Source organism: Trichoplusia ni, chromosome 14, assembly GCF_003590095.1.
Source record: "Trichoplusia ni isolate ovarian cell line Hi5 chromosome 14, tn1, whole genome shotgun sequence".
Classification (NCBI taxonomy): domain Eukaryota; kingdom Metazoa; phylum Arthropoda; class Insecta; order Lepidoptera; family Noctuidae; genus Trichoplusia; species Trichoplusia ni.
In genome coordinates this window covers 11,583,343-11,609,173 of record NC_039491.1, presented here as the reverse complement: position 1 = coordinate 11,609,173, position 25,831 = coordinate 11,583,343, and the positions used below count along the sequence as shown (strand labels likewise).

Sequence of the window (25,831 nt, the reverse complement as noted above, 5' to 3'; positions counted from 1 at the left end):
TTTTATATTGAGTGGCCTGTTGGTCTAGTGGTTAGTGCCCCTGACTGCTATACCGCAGGTCGTGGGTCCGATTCCCACCCAGGACAAATGTTTGTGTGATGAGCATGATCATTTGTTCTGTGTCTGGGTGTAATTTATCTATAATATGTATGTATTTAGGAATATATAAGTAAGTTTATCAGTTGTCTGGTTACCATAACACAAGCTCTGCTTAGCTTGGAATCAGATAACCGTGTGTGAGTTCTCCCAGGATATATTATATATTATTCTCTAAATCAGACGTAATTCACAGTGCAGTAGTTCTTTTTATGTGTGTTGTGTTATTGCTTACCATCTCCGCGTTACCCCGTTCATTGCCTATGTTTTGCAATTATTTTTTCTCGAATTAAAGACAAAAAAAATATGTTTCCTCATTTGCTTCGAAAATGTCTATGACGTGACGTTCGATATACCTACGTTATTTTTAAAGTAGAATTATTTTGGAACATGTCTATCGTAAGTTACGGAACACTCCGCGCTGTACATAAGTCCTCTATCGCATCAAGTGTAAATTGTATCGTGTCGGCGTCGTATCGTGACAGCCTTTTGGGAAATAACGCATTGTCTCCGATCCGTGCGTACCAGACGAGCGCGCCGGCCGATGCGAGCGATGCGAACGATACGCTCATTCGAAGCGAATTCACCTGTGACGAACGTTTATCTTAAATAAATGGGACTTTTGCGATTTACACACCTTCGCTTTCTAAGGGGAACTTGATAAGTATTTATAACTGTTCGGTGTTTCGCAACGTAATTTTCTTGGATTATTTTGAAGTAGAAGAAAAGCTTGAACTTCAGTTAGTAAAACCGTAACAAGTATTCATCATGTGGTGCGGGCCGGTGCGTACGGCTGGCTCACACGCGTCTCTCACATCTAGGAAGATGTTCCAATTGTGCATATGTAATTCATTTTAATTAGATCTATAGCCAAAAAAAATACTTTAACAAAAACCTCATATACTTAATGTAAAAAAAAACAAGTAGATTTCGTGACTTGGTTCATAGATAAAGCCAAATCCTTTTTGAAATTGTTCTACATTGACTTAAGACCTTATTTTGATAACTACTTTGACTCTTTCCAATTGTAACAACATTGGGTATTGCTCACTGAGTTATAAAAGTGAAACAGACGTGTTGTATAAAAACATAATGTTTGAGTAAGTTAGAGCTTACAGTGCAGTAGTGGAGGCATTTGATATGGCGAGCGTTGCGGCTGAGCTTTGTGGTCGGCGCTTCTAAGTCATCACCTCGTACTCAACACACTACAAGCTTCAGCATATACAAAACTGCGGTGTCTACCTTAATCTAGGATTCCGTTAGTAAAACTTTATATAAGATAAATGTTTGATGGCAAATTAGTCCTTACATGTATAGAGCACATTCGACAGACCGTCACATTACGGTTATAAAGTCGAATATACTGTTCTGCATTATGGTTTCGAACTTTCGACCTTGCTGCTGATGTAGATCATTGTTCTATAAAATGTAAGTGTTGCTGTAACAGCTGAGTTAATGATCGTTTTGTAACATGCCGCATTTCTTAGTTTCAAGTGTAAATTATAATTTATAATTGTAAGGTGACAATTCTACAGCAATAGAGCTCAGTCTCCGCGTGGTTGCATATCAATACAAGTTCTTGAATGTTTCATGCGTCTCGGACAGGCGCGTCTTACTCTGTGACATGTTAATTAAATACATGTATGTCGTAGGCGATCGCGAGCAGGCGCGGCCAGGCGCGACCAGGCGCGGCTAGCTGCGGTGTAATTAAACAGGATGCGAGGCGACGCCGCGGAAAGACTCGCGTACCATATCACAAGCTATGTTATTAAAGCCGGTAACGCTAGACATTTTAATCAGTACATACATAAATAATTCAGCCTGAAGAATAGGTAACCAGTCCGCTGTCACCAAAAAAGGGTAAAAGTCTGTTGTTTTCTTAAAATTAATAAAACATTTCTATGCATTTATGTGCATGTAAGTGAATTCGATAGTATGTTCCACGTGAGCAGCTGTGTGAGCAATCAATGGCATTGAATGAGTCCTCGAGGTAATTACGTGGCGGCTGTGTGGCGACTAGCGCGCGCCCTTCACAAGGGCCCTCGACACCGGCCCTCGGGGGCGCGTAATGAACAGCACTACTGCTCCACTCATTGTGCGGTTGTCACCGACATTGTTGTCAAAGGGTTCAGACAATTGGCGCCGCCATTAATTGCGAGTGTTATGGTAATAGGGGTCAATCAACTTTATATGGCTTCAACACACAATTCTCTCTGCCTTATCGACGACCTATTCTCTCTTAAAAGCCATGGAGACCATCAAAAATGTTTGACATCCAAGAAATATAAATGTGGACATGTAACTTTAAATGAGAACAACATTCATATTAGTGCTATGCACAGAGCAGTCCGCATTATACTTCCTCGTCCAGGTCGTTGGCGATGTGTGTCGCGTCAGGTCACGGCCGCGACTTCACGATGTGTCAATTACTTTGATATAGTAACCCACGGCCGAGCGATGGCGGCGCGTTCATCTGTGCTATACATAGTTATACACCGGCCCACACCACACTAGTCAAGGGAAAGAGACATCAAAATTAACGAAATTCAACTCTTGCACCAAAGTAGTGTGGAATATTCCAATCAGTATTTTTCATATAATTGAGGACTATTGCATTTTTCCATTTACAATAATTATCAGGCGCAGCGTGTCCAGATGTGGATGCTGATAAAGAGTTTAATTCGAGTGGAATTTATAATGAGCGGCGCATAATGAGTGCTGGCCGCGATAAGTGCGGGGGGGGGGGGCGACCGCCCCATGGTGTCGATGGCGCGATGCTCACGTCAATTAACATAAATCACATTGTACGCGTAGCGCAACACTAGCCGCGCGGCGTTGTGAGCGCGCCATTGATGATGAGGCTGCTATGGCGTTACTTTACACAGATATTTTGTTAAACCTTGCGTTGTTACTCAACTGCATTTCTCATTGTATTGTATCATATCTATATATGTGGTTTTATTGTTGCAGTACCTGGGCTCGTTCCCGGTGGCCGGCGGCGAGCCGGCGACGCGCGGTGACCAGGTCTCCGCGCATCTACACCTCATGAAGGTCAGTGCAATTTGAGCATCAACTTGAGGTCTGCTTATAAAATTCTTGCACGTGTAAAATACGAGTAATACCATAATGCACTAAAATGTATTTACCCGTGGATATCTAAACTTTCCTCGACTGCAACACTTACGGCTTATTGTTTGCGAAATGAAGGGATTCCTCGAAGTGCCATTTTCATAAACGAAGTCACTCTTACCTTTTGTTCTACGACTTCTTTAATTATTTGTCAATGATTAGTAGGTCCTATGTTATATTGTGTGTGTGTGTGTGTGTATTATGTACACAATACGTAGGAACTGGTTACTGGTACCAGTATTATCATACACATATGTATACTTGACACGAGCCTCGGTAATATGCCGGCAGTAACGCGCGTGTAATGGAGCGACATTAGTTCGGTAACGACAGACCGGGCGCTTGTCATCGTCATTATATTCCAGTTAGATCCCTGTATCACGGCCTAACAGTTATTACGTTTGCTTGAATATCAAGCAAAAAATTGATAAAAGGTTTATCGTACTTCAAAAAAATAAGTCATTTTGGGGTTAGAAATAGAAAAAGCAATCACACAACAATCTTAAAAAGATCGAAAAACGAATTTTTGAGTTCACCGAGGGCCAAAGCGGCGTAGTTTTTAAATGAGTTCTATCCCATGCGGGCTGTTTTGCTTTCATTAATTGTGTTTTCCGCCTCAATTTAGTCTTAATTCACTCAATCCAGTAAACATTATCTAAGCATTTATATATTTCAGTTGAGTTAAATGTATTTTTGATGCCCATTATATACTAGAGTAAACAATATACATACATGTAGTAAGCATTCTGCATAAAGTATATGAATATAAGACATCGCCCAGACTATAAAATTAAATTGTGAGCAATCTTAGTGCTCACAATTTAATGTGCGGTGAGGCGGAGTGACGGTGACGTAGGGAGAGCACGCGGTGCTGCAGCGCGGTGTGACCACCACGCACTAGCATTTGAGTCCTCAGTGGGATAGTAATATGCGTATAAATAGTTATTTTCTAAGCTTACAATAACAATATGAAAAAGACAATTCCATAAGTATTGGTGTGACTGTAAGTCAACTAGCAAACAAGCGCCGTACGGTATGTCAGAAAAGAAATATGTTCATGTATCTACGGAATATGCAAATCTCTACAAATGACTTTCAATTTCTGAAAGTAGATTCTATGAAAGGACAAGTGATAATCTCTTATTGAATGTGCACTCAATTAGAGAAAATTTGATTCAGAATTCACAATTTTAACAGCCAAAAAGCTTTGTGTAGGTAATTAGGCCAAAAGGTGTGAAACAGATTTGTCTGAGATTAATTTGTCTGCTAAAAAGATAACAAAAGCTAAAAGACATTTTTGTGCCGGGTATGTTTCTTGAAGAACCTAGCGACCTGGCAGTAGGGTATCGGTATGTGTGTCGTGGTGTGTCAGAGTGTCAGGGGCTGAGGGCGCGACCCGCGCGGCCCGCACAAAGCGCGCGCTGCCCTACATCCGCGCACAAAGCGACTCGCGCGGGTCACTCGCCATACACAACACACATTATGCAGGCTTCTCATTAACAGATGCAACAACATTCATAACAACAGAACAGATGCAGAAATTTGGTTTTTATTCAACTTAGAAGCTTATGCAGCCTCTAAAAACTTCGACTTTAATTTAAAGGCAGAAAAACTTTGATGAGAAATACTTAGTAGTAACCTATTTAGTTTTCAATTTATATGTCTTTTGTACGATTTGAGTCGATATCTAGTAATGTTCGACTGTTCAAAGTTTGCTTCTATGTATCGTGGATAGAACTTAAGTTAACTTTTAGTTTACAAGAAAAAGATTTCAAACAAGAATTTGATAAATGATCGAGAAATACACGAAAATCGTCTACACGACTGCCTTCCACGTCAAAATACTACAAATCACGGGAGCATGTCGGGTCAGGTCGTGATATATGTTGTGAAAAGTAGAGCTCTTAAACATTGCCAATCGAGCGTTACACGGAATACGGGAGTTGAGAGTCGGACAAGTCTCAGTTTTTAAATAGTAAATGTTTCTCATTATAGCTTACACGATCACGCTAAAAGTATAATAATGAATATTCTAAAGTAAGTTTAACTTTAAATCGACCCAAACACGACACCCCAGGGAGCTGCTACGAGAAACGTAGTTTAATAGTGGAGTGGTTAGGCAAGGCTCGTAGCGCTCTACGTTTGCTACGCGCTACGGCTAACGATGATAAACTAACGTGGTAGCGGCTGACTAACAACAACGCCTTCGAGCCACTCAGAGCTTTATTTGTGAAGGTTATTTAGGTAAATCCGTTTATAATTTTAGTAAATTTAATATGTGTATAAAAATATGCAGAAATAAGTACCTATATTACTTAAAGTTACCAGTGTGGTGCTGAGTGCCGATATGCACTAGGTATTATTATAAGTTTGAGGTGACATCACAGTACCTTCTAAAAACTTATGAGTGTCTCAAAACTTGCAACTCACTGCAGCTGATGTCTACTAGTGAGATTCAAGATTAATGTGTTTCTAGTAGTATAGTGGGAGTAAAGCAGTCGGAGATGTTTCAGCGAGTCACGTGGTAAATTCATCATAATTAACAGTCCAGTGACTCTTTGAGTGTGGCACCTTTCCCTTTACACAAAACAAGTAACAGGACTTAACTTTTTTGAAGAATAACCTGAATGCATTTCCATACCTCTGCGAAATAGAATATCTATCATATATAGTATATGGTGGTATATGAGTAGGTCGCCTCGTGTCGTGTGCCGCTTGCATAGCAACAGCTCGGCGGCTGTCGTCGATTCATCACGAGCGAGGGCGGTGTCTGTGCTGGCGCAGCTTCCGACACGGCTGCTAGAGAAATTTATTCATTGGCTCATGTGCAGCAGACATCGACTGCTGGTCACTACAGAAATACACAAAAGGCCCACACTAGCACAAATGTGGGTTAATATTGAGGATGAATTGAATACCGTCTATAAATGCATAAGTGAGGCCATTGTGCGTAGTGATTGTTTAAATAAAATATAAATAATATTAATAGTGTGATTTTTTCTATATTTCAAACCTGTTTCTTTTTTAAAGTTGAATAACAAATATAAATTGCAACGGAATATTTTAAGAAAAAAAGTTCCAAACCAGTGATGGTTACAAGTTGATCTTCTGAAGTCTTGTGTTTGTATGATGTGCCCGCAAGCGGCGAGCAGGCTGGTCAAATTGATGAAGCGACACTCCGGTGCATACAGAGCGGAGCTAAACGAAACACATCGGCAATCTGTCGCGCGGCGGTCACGCGGACACAGCGGCGGCACCGCGCTCCTGCCTGATGGATGCCACTGGCGATAAAGTTATGGGTGGAATTTAGCACCTGGAATTTAAAATTATCACGCCCCAGCTTACTGGGCAGGAAATAAGAGTGGTCATTTTTTTTTATTAGTAATTTAAATGAAGTTTTAGATAAAACTGATAAAACCAGTCAAGTACAAATCGGGTTCGCGAGGCTGAGGCTTCCGTACATATAGGATAACCAAAGACAAAAGGCAAAGAAAAATTGCCACCCATCCAAAAGATTTTAGGCAACAATTGTAGCTCAACCTGGTTGTTTTTTTTTGGGCAACAAAAATACATGACCTGTAAATATCTAATTGTTTCGCTGTCACTGTTTGTCAGATACAGCATTACAGAAGGATGGGGAGATTTCCAAATGCCGGATCCTTAAAAAAGGAAGTTAAAATCTATTAGTTTGTAAAAAATATCCACACGTGCTGAAAAATTAAAGAGGACTTCAAAAATGATAAGACTGTTCGCATGGTGGGTTACTATAGAACCTCTAAAGCGAATCCTTAAGAGCAAGGGTGAGCTGTCACAAAGCAGTACAAACAAACAAAAAGCACATTATTGGTGCAAGTCCCCCAAACGTCTGACATCCACCCCCGCTTGAGTCGAGCTTTGAGCTACATGAAAGTAATAACGCACTAGAGCGCTCGAATGCGCGTGAAATGTGCACGCGGCTCCACTCTCAACAGCCACGGGGAAGGAACAGCGAATATACACACATGTCAAAATTTTCAATTTTTATAGCTAGTGTGTCTGTGATTGCCAAAACAATCTCATGTTTTTTTATCAAAGTTGAAAGTTTTTTTTTGTTTTCTCCCAGTGTATGATATATTTTTCTAGGTTATCATTGCCATCAATGAATTACATCGTCTACTTTCCTAATCCCAAATCACTAGTTCCATAAATGATATCGCGGACCCCTTCGTTACTGCTCTGCCAGCTCGGTGCGTCTTTTTGTGCGAAGGTAATTAAAACCTACACAATTGACTAACAAAGACATTGTCTCTATGCGGGGAGCTCTCCGACACCACACCGTACACGTGAACACGGTTGTTTCTCGTCATTTGTGACACGCTCACAAGCATATTGCCTTTTAGTGCAGAGCTCAAGGGATCTCTCGAACATTGTCTTTAAGAACTTAGCTGCTGTGTGCGTGTGCGTTATATTTATTCAATGCATTTCGGTTCTGGTACGGCGCCCTACCGCGCGTCGTTCCGGTCGTGGTTTTGTTTGTGTCCCCCTCAGCCCTATTCCCGGTACGCACAGTTGTTTCAACCCTTTCCCTGGGTTGATATAACTAATTAGTTGTTCTAACAAAAAGCAGTGGAAGCTATAGGAATCTCATGTTCTGATTTTTCTTGAATCTAAAGAGTGTTGTAATTTATTTCCAACAATGTTCGTGTTTCCTAAGATTGTTAATTAGGGCTTAGAGAAGCAAAGAGTCCTTGTTTAATCGTAGTTTAAACATAATTTTGTCATAATTTCATTCGCTTGTAGTTTTCGTTCGTGTTATGTACTGAGAGCGTAGTCTCACGCCGTTGGCTGCACAGAGATTAATCCCGCGGCCGTTGTTCGCAAACAAACAGACCGACGAGAAATTAAAGTAAAACGACAGTGGGGCCCATCGGAGGAGTCTGTGCGCACGCAACAATGCGTCTGTAGCCGAGCTTCTGGAGCCGCGCGGTGTAGAGGAGAGCGATTCAGAAGGTGCGCTTGGTGTGTGATGGAATATAAACTGGAGTACTTATCTGGGCAAGTATCTCTGTTTGATAATCAGAGGATTTTCTTTTGCTGACAATTTGCTGTAATGTCTTTTGTGTACACATATTTTTTTCAGAAAATTGTTTTCTTTTACATTTTTTAAATTTAGTATGTTATTCACGTCCTTTATTGAGTCTCTATAACCGGAGCAATCGTGTTGTTTCCGAAACTCCTTGTTTATCGTGTAGACTAAGCCTTCTCCACTTCGCTGTGTGACGTCAAGTTCCTGTAGGAATGCCATTTTCTGGCTCACAATAGATATTTTTTCTCATTTGCAGCCTTCGGCGTTTTATGAGTAACGTGTAATGACTTCTTCTGCTTAGTTAGTTCCTTTCCGCTGAAATGTAAAACAATTTTTTTGTAAAGACTCAACGAGACTACGGCAAGATTTACCTTCTCAACCTGTTTTGTTTTGACTTATAAAAATCTTCATCAGAGAAACAGGTCTGCGGTTTGTTTTATGAAGTTTATTTATTACAGAAGGGTTTGCATCAACTTGATGAAAACCACTACCAGTGATCCATTTCCACCCCGATGCTTTTATATCCAAGTCTCTATTTTGAGCGGACTCGGACTGTGGTATGATGTAGTCAAATGTATTGGCTGTGCGAGGTGCGGCTAGATATCGGGCAGTCTCGATCAGGTCCAATCTACGCGATGGCCCCGGCGCGGGCTGCGAGCGCCCCCGCGGGACCGCCGCCGCGCGCTGCGCTCGGAACCGGAGCGACGTCGACACTAGCTCGCCTACGCTCAACAATCTACTGGAAATTACATATTTCCATTTTCTGAAACTAGAATACGTTTTAGATACATGCAAAGTAGATAGTCGATATTTAAAATAAATCGTTTCGTACTTCCTGCTGCTTACATAAATGTGTGTATTATACACAGGTTCCTTTTCGTCTGGTCAAAATCCGAGAAATTAATTAATTAAGACACTCTATGTTCTAAGTAGCTTTAAATTTCTTGACTTTTTATTTTGTTCGAAAAGTTTGATTAATATTGAAATTGTAACTGTTGAACTAAGTTTTTTGTATGTAGTCCACAGCGTCCCACTGTTGGCCGAAGGCCTAGTATTAACACTTCCACGGTTTTCTATTTAAGTTTAAGTAAGATTTAGTTTTCACTAACTTAAAAGTGACAAGTGATGATGTTGGTATACCTAATAAATAAATAAATTTAAATACTAAATGTTTATGGACACAAATTACCCGCCTCTATGTTTGGTTGTAGAGTCGCACTGCATGTTTCCTCGCATATTTTATTGCTATTGTACAACTTTAACTGTGCAGCTCGGATTGTAGACAAAGAGATCTTTTGTAAAAGATCCTGTAAAAATAGACTAGTAACAGCTGAAATCACCAAACATTCTGTTTTATTAGTTGAGGTGTTATTATTTTAAAACAAGTCTAGATAGAATCGATGCGATTTAGAGAACGTGTATGTCTTCATATCACGTAGCCTGACCCACAAGCTCCGAAGTAGTTTGGGTTTGGAAAAAATAAATGGTATCTATCAAAGATAAGGCCTGTATGAGGCCGCCTGACGGCCGGACGATATTGGATCGCGATTGCGGCTGGACAGGGCCCGGACCGGCCCGGAGACCGCCGGACCGCTCCAAAACATGTCTTATCAATGTTCTTATTAAGCTCTGCACACATAGCTACACTAAATCACTTTTACATCATCTGTGATAAAAAAAACTGATTTTAGAAAGTTTTTTTTGTTTTAGAATCAAAGTACTCGAAAAGGAAATTTAAACGAATTTCCATTCGATATTGATTTTTAGTGGACCTCCTATTGCATTGTCACGCATAGTCTGTCAAGTTCAACTGACAGCAGAAATTAGATGATACTTTTAAAAAGAATGCTAAAGATACTGTTCTCACTCCTAGGGTAAAACGGAAACCTATTACTGAGGTTGTGCCGTCTGTCCGTAAGTCCGTCTGTCGTTTATATGTATAGGTGAAAAGATGCGCCTCAGATAAAAATAAAGTGTATAGTGGAATATGGTTCTTGTAGTGGCACAGTGAAGACACGCCCTAACACAGACCCTGTCCCGATAGGATCGGTCTCAGACAAAAACTGTATGAAATTGTTAATCGCAATATCTCGTACGTACTCGACGATATTGCGGAGATCTCGTATCGGATACTGAGTACTGAGGGTCTGTGCTTAAACCTACTGCTAGCTCCAGTAAGATCGCGTTATCTCAACAAGTTTATATTTTTCCAGTAAGCGTGCTACGAGTGCTTAACATCATATAATTAGATTCAATACTATAATTATGAAAATAAACATATAATTTGAGTAGCAATTAGTATTACAAAAACACGATACGTCATAAAATGTTAATGAGAGTAGAGCTTATTACATAAGCTCACCTTTACGACTGATACACTCGTTACTCTGCATGACTCATCTCGCGTAATTACTTCAAGACTTAAGTGTAGTGAGCGCATACTCGCGGTACTCACAAAACGCTTCATATTAAACGATACTTAAAAAGGTAATACTGTGGGGGGGGGGGGGTTTATGGTGTGCGCGGGATGAGCAGGGATAGCTTTATGATCATATGTTTTAGATTTTGCGTTTATCAGACATCAACATCCTGTGTTGTGATGCACACCTTGCATCGACACAGAGTCAAGAGACATCGATCTAGTGGTAGGCGTCGCGACGAGGAACCGTTTTATAAAGCCGTTTTACTATCACAACTTAGGCTAATAGTTTTCGTTGCACAGACAAGTCTCGTTGTCCAGTCGACGGCGCACTCGTGGCGTCATCGTCGTCTCATTCGTTCTAATTATTCATTCGTTGTTCGTTGCGGCCAACAACATACAGTCGACAAGTTCGGACTGCAATATTTCACCTGTCTTACAGTTTGGCGATTTTTGAAGTCAAGTTAAAAAAGAGAGCATTTAAGTTAAAGGTTGTGTTAGTTTATATTGTTCAAAATCCATATTTTATGTTTAGTATTGTAACATTGGTATTTCGAACAACCCTCATACCTACGATTAAGAGATGTTGCATCGTCAAAAACTAATCAACGTTTCATGGCGAGAGTATAAAAATGTTTATTAACCATGATTCAGTGAGCTACCGCGCGGCTGCTGAGGTCATTACCTCGTAATACTGGCGTTTGCTAAAGGTGCATTAAAATAACCTTGCCAAAGATGCAGTACGTAATTGTATTTGTCAAATTAAATACATTCCCGAAGTCAGTGTCGAAATTCTTGGTTGTGCTAGCAATATACGAATATTACACAAGCTCGTATCAGGATATCAATTTACTCGAGGCTGTTGGTTAGTTGCAGTATGAACATGGGCTCTTCTTGCTTTGCTTTGCATATCCTACAAACAACTAGTACTAAACATCATACATTTTAACATTTTGCTAAGGATTGCTTTAGGTACCTATTATAATAATTTTATAAATGTCACATGTTATGCTTGGAATTATTGTTGAAGAAGTCTTCCACGTAATATGACGTCATACTAATGTATCCTCCAAAAACACCGGTGATTCATTTTAATGTTTTGAAATATTTTGTAAAGCTCTCATAATCGAATGACATAAAAAGGCGAGCATTATTTTTAAGCCGTCAGGTGTTCCTGAAGAGGAATCGAGCAGGTATTAGTAAGGCTGTGGGGGCGCTACCGGGGCGCAGACGACGGCGATGTGACGGCGTCGGGACGGAGGCGGGACGGCCTAATATCAGATAGTAGCCTTCCACGGTGATTGGCGCTCCAGACGGGGAGCAGGTCCGGACTGCATCGACCTTAATCTAGTTACTATACAAAGTGCATTTTACAAATGACATTAATAAAAACAAAATACGATTTTCGAGTTTTGGTTCGAACACTGGATGTGAGTATATCGTGTAGGATGTTATGAAGCACTCGGTAAACATGTCATATCTGAAGTGTTAACATCCTTATTGCATGCTTGTACTCGAGTAGTACTCGAAGTCTCTGATAATATCGAGTGCAATGCATATTTGTGATCAAGGTTACATTCGAGTACTTGACGAACCTTATTTGTATTCGTTATTTGAAATGAAGCATCTGCCAGTCAATTTTAATAAAGTTATGGTCATCCCTAACGAAATTGTTTTCAGATATTCAATATTTATACGGGATCTGTATTTTGTGTATCTGTCCGACCCTGTGGCCGGCAGGGACGTCTCATGGCGGCGGCGCGCGACATGACACGCGACGCTCGATATGGAAGCACAGCATATGAATCTCCACTTCCTTTGAACAGCCCAACTACTGATATCAAATACCTATAATGCACATTGATTGGTGGCATTTTTCAACTTAAGATAATTTTGATTTCATGTTGAAAAACTAAACACATCTGAAACTCTCGTCAATATTCTGGAGATAAATTAATTACAAAATCTTGATATTCGATGCGAGTGTTATACACAGTTTAGCATAGCAAGAATAATAATTTATTCTACTCTGCAAATTGCAAGCTCTACTTTATAAATACCATCTATAATACAATATTTTGCATCTACAGTCGCTACGTTCAGCGCCGGGCGCCGGGTGTCGGGCGGCGGCGTGCGCTAGACACAAATACAGCTCCGTCAGACGACGCTATTGAATGCAATATACCAGGCCCACCTACCTTATAGTCATCGAAGCTATGTATAACTATCACCACGTTGTTGACGACATTCAATATGACATCGATTATGATTATAAAGTACCGAACTATAATGGGCGACCCACTTAGACCGTTCATTTAATCATTTAAGCGCGACAACAGAAAGATTTTTGAAAGGTTAATAAAAAAAATATATCATTCAGCACTACAACGTTACGCAACATAAGGTCTCTAAGAAAATAGTCAGCAGTTACCCCAAAATAGAGACAGAAAGTACTGTATTTGAATTTTGAATATAGTATGTCGAATGTGAAACGTTTTCCAATCGCGCGCCGCCGCTCGTTCAATATCAGTTCAACAAGTTGAGGCGCTCTCGGGAACTTGCTTCATTATCACAACTTATTCCAATTAAGCGCAATCAACGTGACGAGGTTGCGCGTGACGTGTGACCGCAGCGCGCCGTGACTCGCTCCGTCTGCTGGTACTAATTACTACGTTACCATTATTATTGTGTTATTCAATCAATTATATAAAGACGATAAAAGGTTTACCGTACTTATAACCTACTCATGCAAATTCAGATTACTCGTGAAGCTTATTGCTAGTCCTAATTACTTGTATCCCACGTGCATATTGTGAAGATCAGATTACAATAGCGCATAATATATGTTAATGGGGCTTGAGATACTATGCAATATGTGCATATTAGTTCGTACGCTTACATGGTTAATACTATTGAGGTATTTTCACTTCATGAGGTTCTTAGTTAGAACCTTTGAACCTAAAGTTAAGACTTTTGACAGTAATCTAACTCTACAAGAGTCGGATACGATTATTTCATAAAACTCATGTGCGATGCAAGATCCTAAAAGTGAACATAATTAAATCTAAGTCCCATGAATTTCTTTGAAACTTTGATAAAATTAAATTAAAGTGCAGAGATGGAGCATCTGTGAAATATTCTCATGTTAATGTAATGAGGCAAGTTTTAGAAGTTCATAAAGGTTGGTGGCGGGAGTCCCGACACACAGCTGGCTGAGTAGGTACCACCCGCCGGTGCCCGCGGCCGGCTGATGCTGCAAACGTTTTATTTCGCCGCTCATACTCGTAAAACGGAACAATCTTATGTGTGGATAGTGACGTAAATATCGGCTGCCTTTCAAATCAAATAGATCCGCCATAAACCGGGAGAGCGAGCACAGGTGTCAGATATAACATATTCGTTTTGTTGTAAATCTGTTTAGATGTAAAGGAAAAGGTTGGCTTTATTACAGCTCTGATTCGATACCGGTCGTAAAACATAACAAAGTTATCGTCAGGGATGAGGCGTTCCTCACTCGTAAACAAATAACTGTACCACATCGTCGTATCTGAGCGACTGGTTGCAAATGTGCAAGTAACATAACGCTGGCAAAAACTTTCATTTTGTAAAATCCTTCTTTAATCAAGTTAAAGAATGAGAAAAGCCTTTTAGATATCCTCTTGGAATTAGTTTGTAGGTACTATAGACAACAAGATTTTTGCGACTCATGAAACATTTATAAAAGAAAAAAATCTTTTACGCTAAAACGTCTGTATTATTTATGACGTCTCTGACTCTGTGTAATACTAAAAGTAAGAGAATAAAACACTCGACTAGGTCCGACACAAAGTTTTCGTATAAAATTTCGCAAGAACCGACTTACTCGGAGAGAAATACTCACTGCGCGGGCCGGACTGTCCAGGCTAACAAGACCTCCGCCCGTAGCCAGCGCTTTGCACATCGTTGAACCAATGCTTTATCCAGTATTATATTACGGGTCTCGAGTAACTGGTAAGTCAATTATGACACTATTAAAATTTTACTTTTATTGATTTTACAAGGCTTTTGTGAGTTATTGGATGTAAGTTATGCGTGTCGATACTACGGTCATTTGTTTCGGGAATTAATTGATGTCAGAATCATTTAGAAATATACTTTGACAAGCTGTTTGTTTTGGACTGCATTATTTAGATCCGTTCAACAACATAACAGGTATATGTATAATACTAAACAGCAATTGCAAACGAAATGTTTTGTGTGAATTCTCAGTTTAATAATTAAACATTTCAAGCAAGCACCTAATGCTTACGTATGATCCGCATTATGAATGCAATAAGCTCTACACTTGGTCGTTTGTGGCTCACCACGCATGTCGGTAGTATGGCATCCATCCATCACTGTGGTCGGGTCAGGCCGCCTCTCCGCCACCAATCAAATGTCACATCTGTGCGGGACGCGAAACTACAGCCCTCACATATGAAACCATTTAAAATCTTAGACTTTCAATAAATAACGATGTTACAGGAAGACTTACAAGTTAAGGGATCGTCATAAATTGTTCGTATTCGTTATTGGATTATATCGCTTATGCAAACAAAGTATTGCAAAAAACCAACAACATAGCAGACAGATGTACCTACTTACACGTGTGATCATTACATAAGTAATCTGTACCAGCAGCCCTAACATAACATAATTATGTTCAACTATGCGGGATATTTCAAAATTGTGTAGATTTTTTTGTTCCTCTATCTCATGATTTCCATTACCCTTGAATCATTTTAAGGTATTCAAGTCGGACGCCGCCGCGCGGGTCATTTGTTTTGAAGGGCGGTCGCGCGCCGCCCGCCCTCATCTGTCGGAATTGACTTTAGTTTATGAGACACGTGTAGCTATGCTCAGCTGAACTCTTTGACTCATTACTGTACCGCGCACGACCTTCAACAGAACGTGTGTTATGTGCAAAAGGAAACTCGAGGCAATTCACTTATTTGCTTCGTTTTATTTTATACGCATCCTCGCAGCTTCTGATGCTTTAGCACGCCTTTTAAAGTGTAATTTTTAGCAAAAACCTCGCTTCGTTAAGTTGCGTGGTTTTGCTTTAGAATATTAGTGTTACCTGACGAGCGTTATAAAAACCAGGTTTTCAATATTATCATGTCTCCAATTGTATTATAAAGTATGGAACAAGAAAAATATTGATTAAAATATAAACCTAGCTGGTAAATCATCGCAAAAATATCCTTCCATCGAAGTTACCGTCCCCTGTGGGTATCGGTCGATTGTGTCGCTTGCTCGTCATCAAGTCATTACGCTCCCGTCACTCACTCGTCCCTCTAATAAAGCGCTGTTACCAAAACAACGTCACAATCATTGGCGGTGGTGTGGCGTGCCGCGAGTTCTCCTTTGCTGGTTCACTACAGAAGGGTTAATCTTAACCCTTTCTAACCACGAGTACTACTCTCTGATCTCATTTCACTTCAAATCTGCAAATAGTTTTTCTTAGTTAAGTTTATTGCTCCATACTATTGCAGCAAACTTTTTGACGGCAATATTCTTCAACGCATTGTTGTTGCATAAAACACAAGCAACTGGTACAGTTTATAGGCGGTTGGTATTTCAGTAACGGTGCTTTTTAACCGTAGAATTTTAATCAACTACGTGATGCAGAATTTTGAAATGTATACTAAGGTGTTATATAACATACATGGTGTGCGCTGTTTGGATGTGAAGCTTCTGTATTGTTGTGTATCGGGGTTAAGCGACGCTTGTCGCGCTCGGCGTCGGGGGATGAGTGCCGGCCATTACTCGCGCCGTTTTGAATCCATCGCGAATGTTTGTTGTCGACTCGAGTTGTTGATGCAAAGTAGACAACGACATTTTACATTCTACTTACAATAGAAAATGACAAATATTTTTAGTATTTTTAGTGGGTACACTGCGAATTAGTTTCTGGGATGAAACTGAATGCCATTAATTATATTTGTTAAAGCTCAAATGGTAGATATCTCCAAAACCAGCTTATGTAGACCTACCAAGTTTTCCTCTAAAATGCTATAAATAATGAGCGTGTTACATGAGTCACGTCGCCTCGTATCGGCGGAGCGCGTCTAGTGGAGCCTGCAGTAACAAGGTAAACGTCGCGCGGCTACAGCGACGCGCGAATGGATGGAGGTGCGAACTAACAATGTACAAACACTACTTCCTAGAGAGTGTGCAGGTTACTATGCAGTTCTTAAATTTTTGTACAAATGTGCAACACAAATAATTCTTGTAAACAAATCGTAATTTGTCGATCAAGATTATAGGTGTGATAAACTACTCAAATGAACATTTTTCTGCGTAATTTACTGTCTCTACACACTTGGAAAAATACGTAATTTCAGTTGTAGTCGTAAGTCAAAGATTCTCCTAGTCGAACTCACAATTTCATTTGTCAAAACGTTATATCTTACATCTGAGCGGAGCCCTCACACAGGTTGAACCCTAGACTTTGCTTTACAATAATATTCGTGTGTAGTCGTGACGTCACGGGTTGCGCGCCGCCTCGTCTGCGCGGGAGGCGCTCAGCACTCCTCCAATACTTTCTACATGTTGTCACACACGGACATTCCGCTTGATATGCAAACTTCATAAGTGAAATTGTAATACTGAAATGAACGCAATAAATTGAATTTTGTTTACTCTTCGAAGCCCAGAAGAGGACTTGGTTTATTTATCGTACCTCGTGCGTAAATCCTATTAGGTATAGTATTAACAAATGCGACTTATCTAAATTAGATAAAGATAAAGATCATTTATTTGTAAAAAAATATTAGATTCAATTTAGATTCAACTGCAATTGAAAATGTAACAATGACAACCCGTAACAATATATAAGCGCTTTATGGTCTCTAAAACCTTCCCGGGTTTCTGATTTTACAGTGTACCTATATGTATAAGACACACAAAGTAATCATTGGTTAAATTCTCGTTGTCAAAAACATTGGTGTGGATCGTGTGTCTCGTACCCGAAACGAAGACATATTTACTGTTAGCCGCGCGAGCAGGCGGCGGGCGGCGCGGCGGCGGTGCCGCTTGGGCTCTAGATTGCAGTCTCAGGTCCCGACCGTTTTTTGTCACTCTCGCCACTCTGCCACCATATAATGCGCTTTCATCGGTATTTACTTCATATTCCCTTGTGATTTCATATGTAACACGAATTTAAACGAAGAAGACTAGTATGCTTGCAATACCACAGTAACTTATATATTCTACATTTAAAAATAAAGTTACAACGACAAAATTGGAAATAAAATCAGACAAACAATATTAATAACAACCCTTCTGAAATAAACGTTCATAACTTTTCCAGCTGTTTAATTAAATGAAGGCATTGATTGCGTTCGTGAATAATGCATGAAGTGGCGCCTCCGCCACTATTATGTTATTTATATGTTAAACAGAGGCCCAATGTCTCCTGGTGCCTCTCTGCGGATCATTTGCTCGGCTTTCATTTGCTATTGTAATTTACCGCGCGCTGTAACGAATTGTCTGAAGTCAGGAGTCAGGACACAACGTAGGTCAGACTCAGAACCGCTCAAAGCATATTTTCGTTGGGCAATAAATTAAGCTAACGTAAAATAAATAGCTTCTGCGTAATATTACATTCTGTACAAGATAAATGAGAGAACCAACAAACACTTTAATGGCTGTGAATGCAGAATGGGACTGGGCTTTTATTGTTTCGGGTATGAGGTGTTGAAACAAAGTTAAGTTGGAAAGTCTATATTAATATCACTGTTTGGTTTGGCCGAAAAAGGAAGCGTCACCAAAAATTTAAAGTTAGATATAATTTTGAATCGACAGAACGCAAAGAGCAATGAGATTTAATAAGCAAATAATATGTGTCAAAGGTCTACACACAATAAATATATTGCAAAAAAGTTGTTGGCTCTATCAAATAAATAAAGCTAACAAAACTAATAACGTGTCGGCACTTCGTCCTACCGCGTGTGTTCCGTGTTCCCGCGTCCAAACGATGACGGATGTCCCGGCGGCGGCTGCGGCGACCCTTTGTCTTATCTGAACCTTTATGTGTGATTGGTTGGTTCCCGCATTTGTTTTATGGAAGCCGTTGTGTACTGCCGCTGAATAAATCCTGCTCTTATCCCGTCTCGGCGTAAATCTTGCTGAAGAAATGTGTCCTTATTAGTTTGATAGGTGTAGTTTCAAAAGTATTGATCACACAATTAGTTTATGTATCGAGTATGTATGTACATAAAATGATACGGTTTATAGCAATTATTATTTTATTGTGTGTCCGGTCTGTCGTCATTATGTAAATGTATTGTTTCCTGAAAAAACCGTTGCATCATTAAATGAAAGACATCTTTTGCTTCATTTAACAAACCAGGATTGTTCGATAAGATGTTGCATTCTTTCCTTATGTAGTACATTTTTGAAAACTTTTCTTTTAAAGGAAAATGTAGAACATTTTTCTTTAAACTAAACTATTACACTTTTCATTGTACCCTACCCAAATAGTAAAAACTCCGCCGTCTGTTCGTCTGTCAACAGGCCGTCTCTCATAAGTCGAGATAGCTAGACAGTTGACATTTTCACAGATGATGTCATTCTCCACTAAAAATAAAGGTCGGGGATAAGGGACGTTGTTATTTTTTTTTTGTTGATTTGTTATCCAACCGATTTGTTTTTTTTTTGTGTAACTCTCAGTAATGCGAATTCCAGTCGCACGCGATCAGTTATCAAAGATTCTAAGTCATTCATATTTAACGAAAATCAAGGTATACAAAACAAATTATACCAAACTTGTTTCGGCCACGATGTGAAAGCCAGAGTATAGCTGTGCTGGCTGGTGTAGGGCGGCCGAGGGCGGCAGTAGCGCGCCGCGAGCCGCCCGGTCCACACGCGCCGCCGCGCCGCCTCGCGCCAACTTGGATAAGTTCGCAACTCGCGTCCTCGACGATACTCCTACTTAGTTTACATTTGTTACGAAGAAAGGGATACATTTCATTGCTGAACCGGTAAGCATTACACTTAATACCAATAGTTAAGTCATATTATGAGGTAGAAAATATAACTTTGAAGTTGTTCACTGAATCTCAACATAACTTTATTTTAAAGTTACATGACGTAAGAACAATCTTGTTAGAATATCAGAAGTCAAACACAGCACCAAAGTAAGACTCAATAAACTAACACGTGTTTCACTGAAACTATTTTGAGTATGGTCATGTAGGAAAACGGGACGGTGCTCGCTTGAGCAAGTGTGTGTTGTTTCCTCAATTATCGAAAAGCTATTTTCTGCAATCGCAATTTGTCCCAACAAACATTCAGGTCCGGCGTCGGCGGCGCTCCTCCAGCCCCACTTCCGTTATCAGAGAGTTGGCCGCGCCGCGCGCCGGGCGGGCCACTGCGGCCCGTCCTACCCTTTTTCGAACGCGTCGTTTAGATTTCAGATTAAGATAAAGTTGGACCTATATTACTTACGACCAAATGCAACGCACCTACTACGCATCTAACATTTGGCTGAGAAAATGGTCTCACTAGCACAAAATTACAAAATCAGGGTCGTACACCCTAATAACTTTACGTAACCCTGAAAAACTTAAGAAAGAAAATGTCAAGCAGCTCGAAAACATTTTGCAACTTCACGTAAAGAAAAAAAGAAAGATCATTTGTAAAAAACATATTCTATCGTAGCGCGAAAAGACAGACTTGGGATGCCGAACTTTTAACATTTAATACATTTCGCATTTTCGGCAAAAACTCTGACGCCGATATCTACTATTGAAGTGTAAACTTGAATATTTTATCATTTCACTGAAAAAACGTGAAATGATCTGAAATGTTTTTAAGGAAAAGAAAAAAAGTAACAACAAAATGTTAAACACTTGGCGAACAAGAAGTTTTCCACTGTTCCATTTCAAAAAGTGCCCATTTTTATGTTATTCTGTAACTTATCCTAAGTAAACTTGATTTACTTCCTCATAAGTTTCAGTTGTAATCATCGTTGATTAATTATAGAAGCGACATTCCATCTACATCTACGAGTTTTCCATGCAGTTCTGAACTACACAACAAACTGGAGTGAAATTGTTGAAAACACTGGCTTTTGTCAGTTTGGTCACGATTTGGTTGATCCATAGCAATGACTGAAAATTGTAGGCTTTAATTGAATTCTAATCGATTGGATAAATTGCGTTAAACTGAAATCGAAGCGTTTTGCATAGCATATGTAACTTGATTGTTCATGATAACTCTCAGATTACTAACCAACTTAATTTTCAGTTTGAGTACGATTAAAGATTGGGTTAAATCTAGTAGATAAATCGTAAGAGTGTCATGAAAAACAAAACAAGCCGTCGACATCCGGACCGACAACATAATAGATTACATTAAGACCGTATTACATAAATCATAGTCATAAAAAGTATTTTTATCCAAATTCCCATAACGTGTATTCCATATTTCCGTGTTATCGTTGGATTAGAACGTTCACCACCATAAAACATAACACGAACCCGTGTTTTATTCACATAAATCTCGTGCGCCTGACGGACGAATAAAAGACGGAGGACTTCGCAAACTTAGCTAAGTGTTCATCAAGGACTCTACGTCACTCGCCCAGGGGATATATTTGAATGTCTCACCCGCAGCAAGTGCGGCGTCGAGCCTAAACTTAGTCTGTTATTGCGTAACTTTTCCCATTGTAACGTGTCAGTAGAGTCGCGCTCCCCCCCCCGTCTCCCTCGCCCCTCCCTCGCCCGACATCTCAACCTGTCGTCTCAAGTAATTAGCCGTCAGGGTAGGTAACGACACAACTCAATGTTGTACTTCCCACTTTAAGTAATTTAAGAAAAATTGCCTTTTGCGCGGCTTCTTTGTCATCCAAAGTTTTTGCATGTTTTGCTTGCGATGATAATAATTGAGAGGTATTCACATTCACGTCACAATGACAACTGCGAAAGCACGTCGGTTTGGAATGTTGATAATTATGCTATTTGTAATATTAATATACATTTGGTTAAGTTTTAATTAAGAGCTATCAACGTAAATTACACGTTTCCAAGATTTACTGCTTCATTTTGACGTGAAGTGGCTTGTTTACCAAATTCTACTGAGAACTGAAAATACACAGAAAGTTTTTGAATAACTCGCTCAACCAGCTATTCAAGTAACTGTTCATTTCACTGAGTGAATAAAATACATTTTATTGTTCCAATTTATTGTCGACTTGCGACCTTCCGAACGACTCCACCATAAATTAAACAAACAAAGAATGAGCGAACAAAAAGTATTTCCCCACCAATCGTCCATACAATAGTAAATATTCGTCGAAAGTTAAATGCATCGAAGTACGCGGCGTACTACGCGGCGTAGTGCACTTCGGCGCGTATTAAAATACGCTATAAATGCGTCATTACGCGAGTGCTGCGATCCGCTCGCTATCAATTGCTATGCACTCGAGGGTGAACAAATACTCTGACGCCGAGTGGCTCGCTGAAAATTCAATTTAGCTGATTGAAGATATTAAGGGTTACTCGATAAGTCCTCGTTCCAACACGACTAACGTTTAATGATTAAGTGCTTTAACTTGAACATTCCATGTTAATAATATTCTAAACGTTGTGGTAGGAATGATTCGACGCAAATTTTCTTGTTTTAGTCTGAGCTTTATGCCTAGCATATAATTTTGCTTTTCCTGCAAGGTTATAAACTGGATATTGACGTTTTCTTATTCCATAAATGACATACGTTCCTTACGTACCTGGCGCTTATATTCGCCATCGACGTAAAATATTAATGAACCAGTGTGATGAATACATGTTTACTGTAAAAGGGATATGTTTATTGTATCGCTCATAGTAGTCTTATGTTAGTGGTGACTCGTAAACTTACATCGCGCCGGAGCACCGCGCGCGGCTCCAGCGCGCTTCTAATGGATCCACACTACTTCACATAGTTTGAGAACAGAGCGAACAGCGGGTATTAACATGAAATATTTTAGATCCGTAGCTCTTAGGTTAGAAGGCCTTTACTGCTTACACTAGATTTTATTTCTAGACTTCATGCATTATTTTGTCCAAAAAAAAAGGATCCAAGATAAAAGATCAAAACAGTGCGTTTTAATATGTCAGGATGTTGTAAATATCAGGACTGTATGACAATGTACTACCTGGACGCCTCTTCTTCTTCAGTAAAATTGATAATTGATGAGCATTGCAACTCTCTTATAACTCGGCCCTACACTGAACGCGGCGAGAGCTGTTAGTGTAGCCCGCGACTCGCGAGTGACTCCCAGCGGTGCGCCCTCCACGTCCCCTGCACGACGCTGCCTGCCATACCCGGCTCACATCTCACTAGCTCACTTTACTCTCAACGCACCATTTCGATGTTTAGTTTAATTGGGTATTGTTGTAGTGCAAAGTAGAGTAACAAATGATAGCCATGCATTTTACTCTAGAATAATTATTCCGAGACATTGTTTTGCTTTTCTAATCAAGAAGAAGTACGTAACTACAAGTACTAACAGAAACCTGCCCACCAAAAAGATACCATTATTTTATTTGGCTCCTAAAATTTAAGGACTCCTGGAAATGGTGGTAGATACGAACAGCACATAACAGTTGACACGTAATAGGACACATCAGACAATCGTGTGGAAAAAATGATAGCTGGGAGCGTAATGAGGCGGTCATAACAGCGCCTGTGCGCCGTGCGATCCTGGTAATTGCGCTCTTCAGCTCACTACGTTGTGTGTGGAATGATTGTCATGCGACCCCCTCCCGCCCCACCCCTCGGCACCCCACACCGCGGCACCTCTCCCGCTGCGGCCCTACAGACTTGTACTAAATCAAGCAATTAACCTTCCCGCCAGTAGTTACTTGAAGGATGAACACAAACTTAAACCATTATATTTTAGGTAATCGTGCGGCGTTTTTGGAAGTATTTCACATTAGAAATTTTATTAATTTGAATTCTCTGTCTTACGTTTGTTGTACCTACCTGCAGTGCTTACTGCCACATGTTGCAAGATCAAAACTCATATTATCCAGTTTATCTATTTAAATACATTAAAAATAGAAAAGATCGGATCCGAACTTGCTTACAAATAGACGCTGCATGGAGATTATCCTCGGCAAATAGGTTTGATGACGATACCTGCAGTACTCAAGTGTTGTTGCAAACGTCAGCGGCGAGTCGAGGCCAATCAAAACCTATTAAAGTTAGACTGTTTCAGTTGTGACACCGTTCTATGCACCGTGGTTTACAGTATTATTTTCATTACTACTTTAGTGAGTTCGAAAGTTGAACGAGAGGGAACGACCAGCTGCCACCAAACCAGTGATCACTTTCACACGTGACGGCTGCAGAAGGGACATTACCCACATGTGCAATATCGCTTACCACTGTTATTGAGTCAATAAGGGGCTGCTAAAGATATTTTATTTACGTTTGGAATATCAAATAACCTCATGATTTTTACAAATTACGAATAATACAAACCTTCTGATGTACGAGTAACTCTCTCTCATTGTATAATTATTAAGCAATTAAAATAATATAGTGACTAACCTTTTTATTTTTATTTTCTTTTACGACTTACTAATTATTCCTGAAATTTTCTGATAAGATTTTTTTTTTCGCGATCAAATCGTCTCATTTACTTCGTGTTTTAATCAAATTGCCCGCTTTGTTTGTTCGTTGAAGCGGATGTAATAATCCTACATCATTATCCTCATAGCATAGGACCTCAAATTGTCTACACCATGTCATTACGTACTTTTTTAATGCTGTAGGGTATCTACCTTTGAACCTCATTTCCCCGTGACCATGACAAGTGCGGCACTAAAACCAAGGTCGCAATATCCCGCACCACAAATAATTCATCATTTACATACAAACTGCCGCCACCCACCGCCGTACTCTGACGAACGCAATATCTTCTCCTGGGAGCCGCTACATCGCGCGCTGGCGATTAATATAAAAACTACAAACCTGATTAAAAGCCGCTGTAAATAATAAAGTCCATAGATTCTATCTAGTGAGAGTAAAGTGAAAGCACGTTTACCTGGCGGAGTTGCTCATTTGCTCTGTCAGCGGAAAGTGTGTTGGTAGAGAGATATGGGGAGGACGCAGCTGCGGCGCGACAAACTGCTATCAAAGAATATTTAATGAAGTCGCCTTCAATGTGCCGGCGTAATAAGCGAGAAATATTGGAGAAATATTTTAAAAGTGAACTACTCGAATTCTACCCGGGTAGGTATGAAACTGAACGTTGTAATATTGTGTGATGGCGTTTGAATTGAAACGCGATTGAAAGGAAATGTTTCTTTTTTTGCAGCCGTTGCTGATACTAACCGTTTCACCTAGGAGCAGCTTCGTTTTTCTGAAATCGTTCAGTTGAATAGAATGGCCTCAGCGGCAATAACCTGAAGCAATGTACTGCAATGTACTTTACACAATACCTATCTACCTCGCTCGCTTCTATGACATTTTCTTTTAAATTCGAAGTGTACCATCGAAATAGCAAATTTTAGACATCCAAAGTGCCTTAACATATCACGTGCGTATAGTGTTATTGAAAAAGAAGTATTTATACTCTTTATTATCTTCCTATCTATGTCATACTAAAAAGAAACTATAGCTGAGTTTGCAGTACGGTGCCAGTGTAGACCATGTTGGCTATCTACATGATTAATTCCCTCTGTAGTAACGACACCTGCGGGACCGTTGCTGCTACTCGCATGAACACGGCTGTAGCGCGGGCGCCCGCCACCGAGCACCGGCACCGGCCAGTCAGCCATGTTCCATGACCACAATATAACGAGATTCAAATTCAGAACAAGAGTACTTCAAGTCAGTTAATGCTGTAACTGCTATTAGCACAGTGAGAACAGTTCTGAGTTCACATTAAAACTTGCCGACCTTACGTACTAATGGCCGCTCACAATGTTCCTCGAGAGCCGCGCACTGTGCGCGCTGCTTGTACCAAGTGATAAGAATTAACGTTTTTAGTTCTTTAGTGTATTCTCATGTACCTGTGTAGAGCTTCCCACGGCTAAACAAAGAACTAACATTTAGGTTAATTGGACAATGGATTGCTCCCTTGTTTTAGATTTAGCTCTTTGAACCTA

General features: G+C 40.0%; 1 protein-coding gene across 1 annotated transcript in view; it reads left to right on the top strand.

Annotated features, from left to right (window-relative positions):
* The window catches only part of LOC113500832, a 128,089-nt gene that overhangs the window by 57,232 nt on the left and 45,026 nt on the right, over nucleotides 1–25,831 (top strand). Inside the window, exon 3 of the mRNA XM_026881727.1 lies at nucleotides 3,067–3,147. Within this exon, the coding sequence (XP_026737528.1) occupies nucleotides 3,067–3,147 (81 nt within the window). The remainder of the gene's footprint in view (nucleotides 1–3,066; nucleotides 3,148–25,831) is intronic.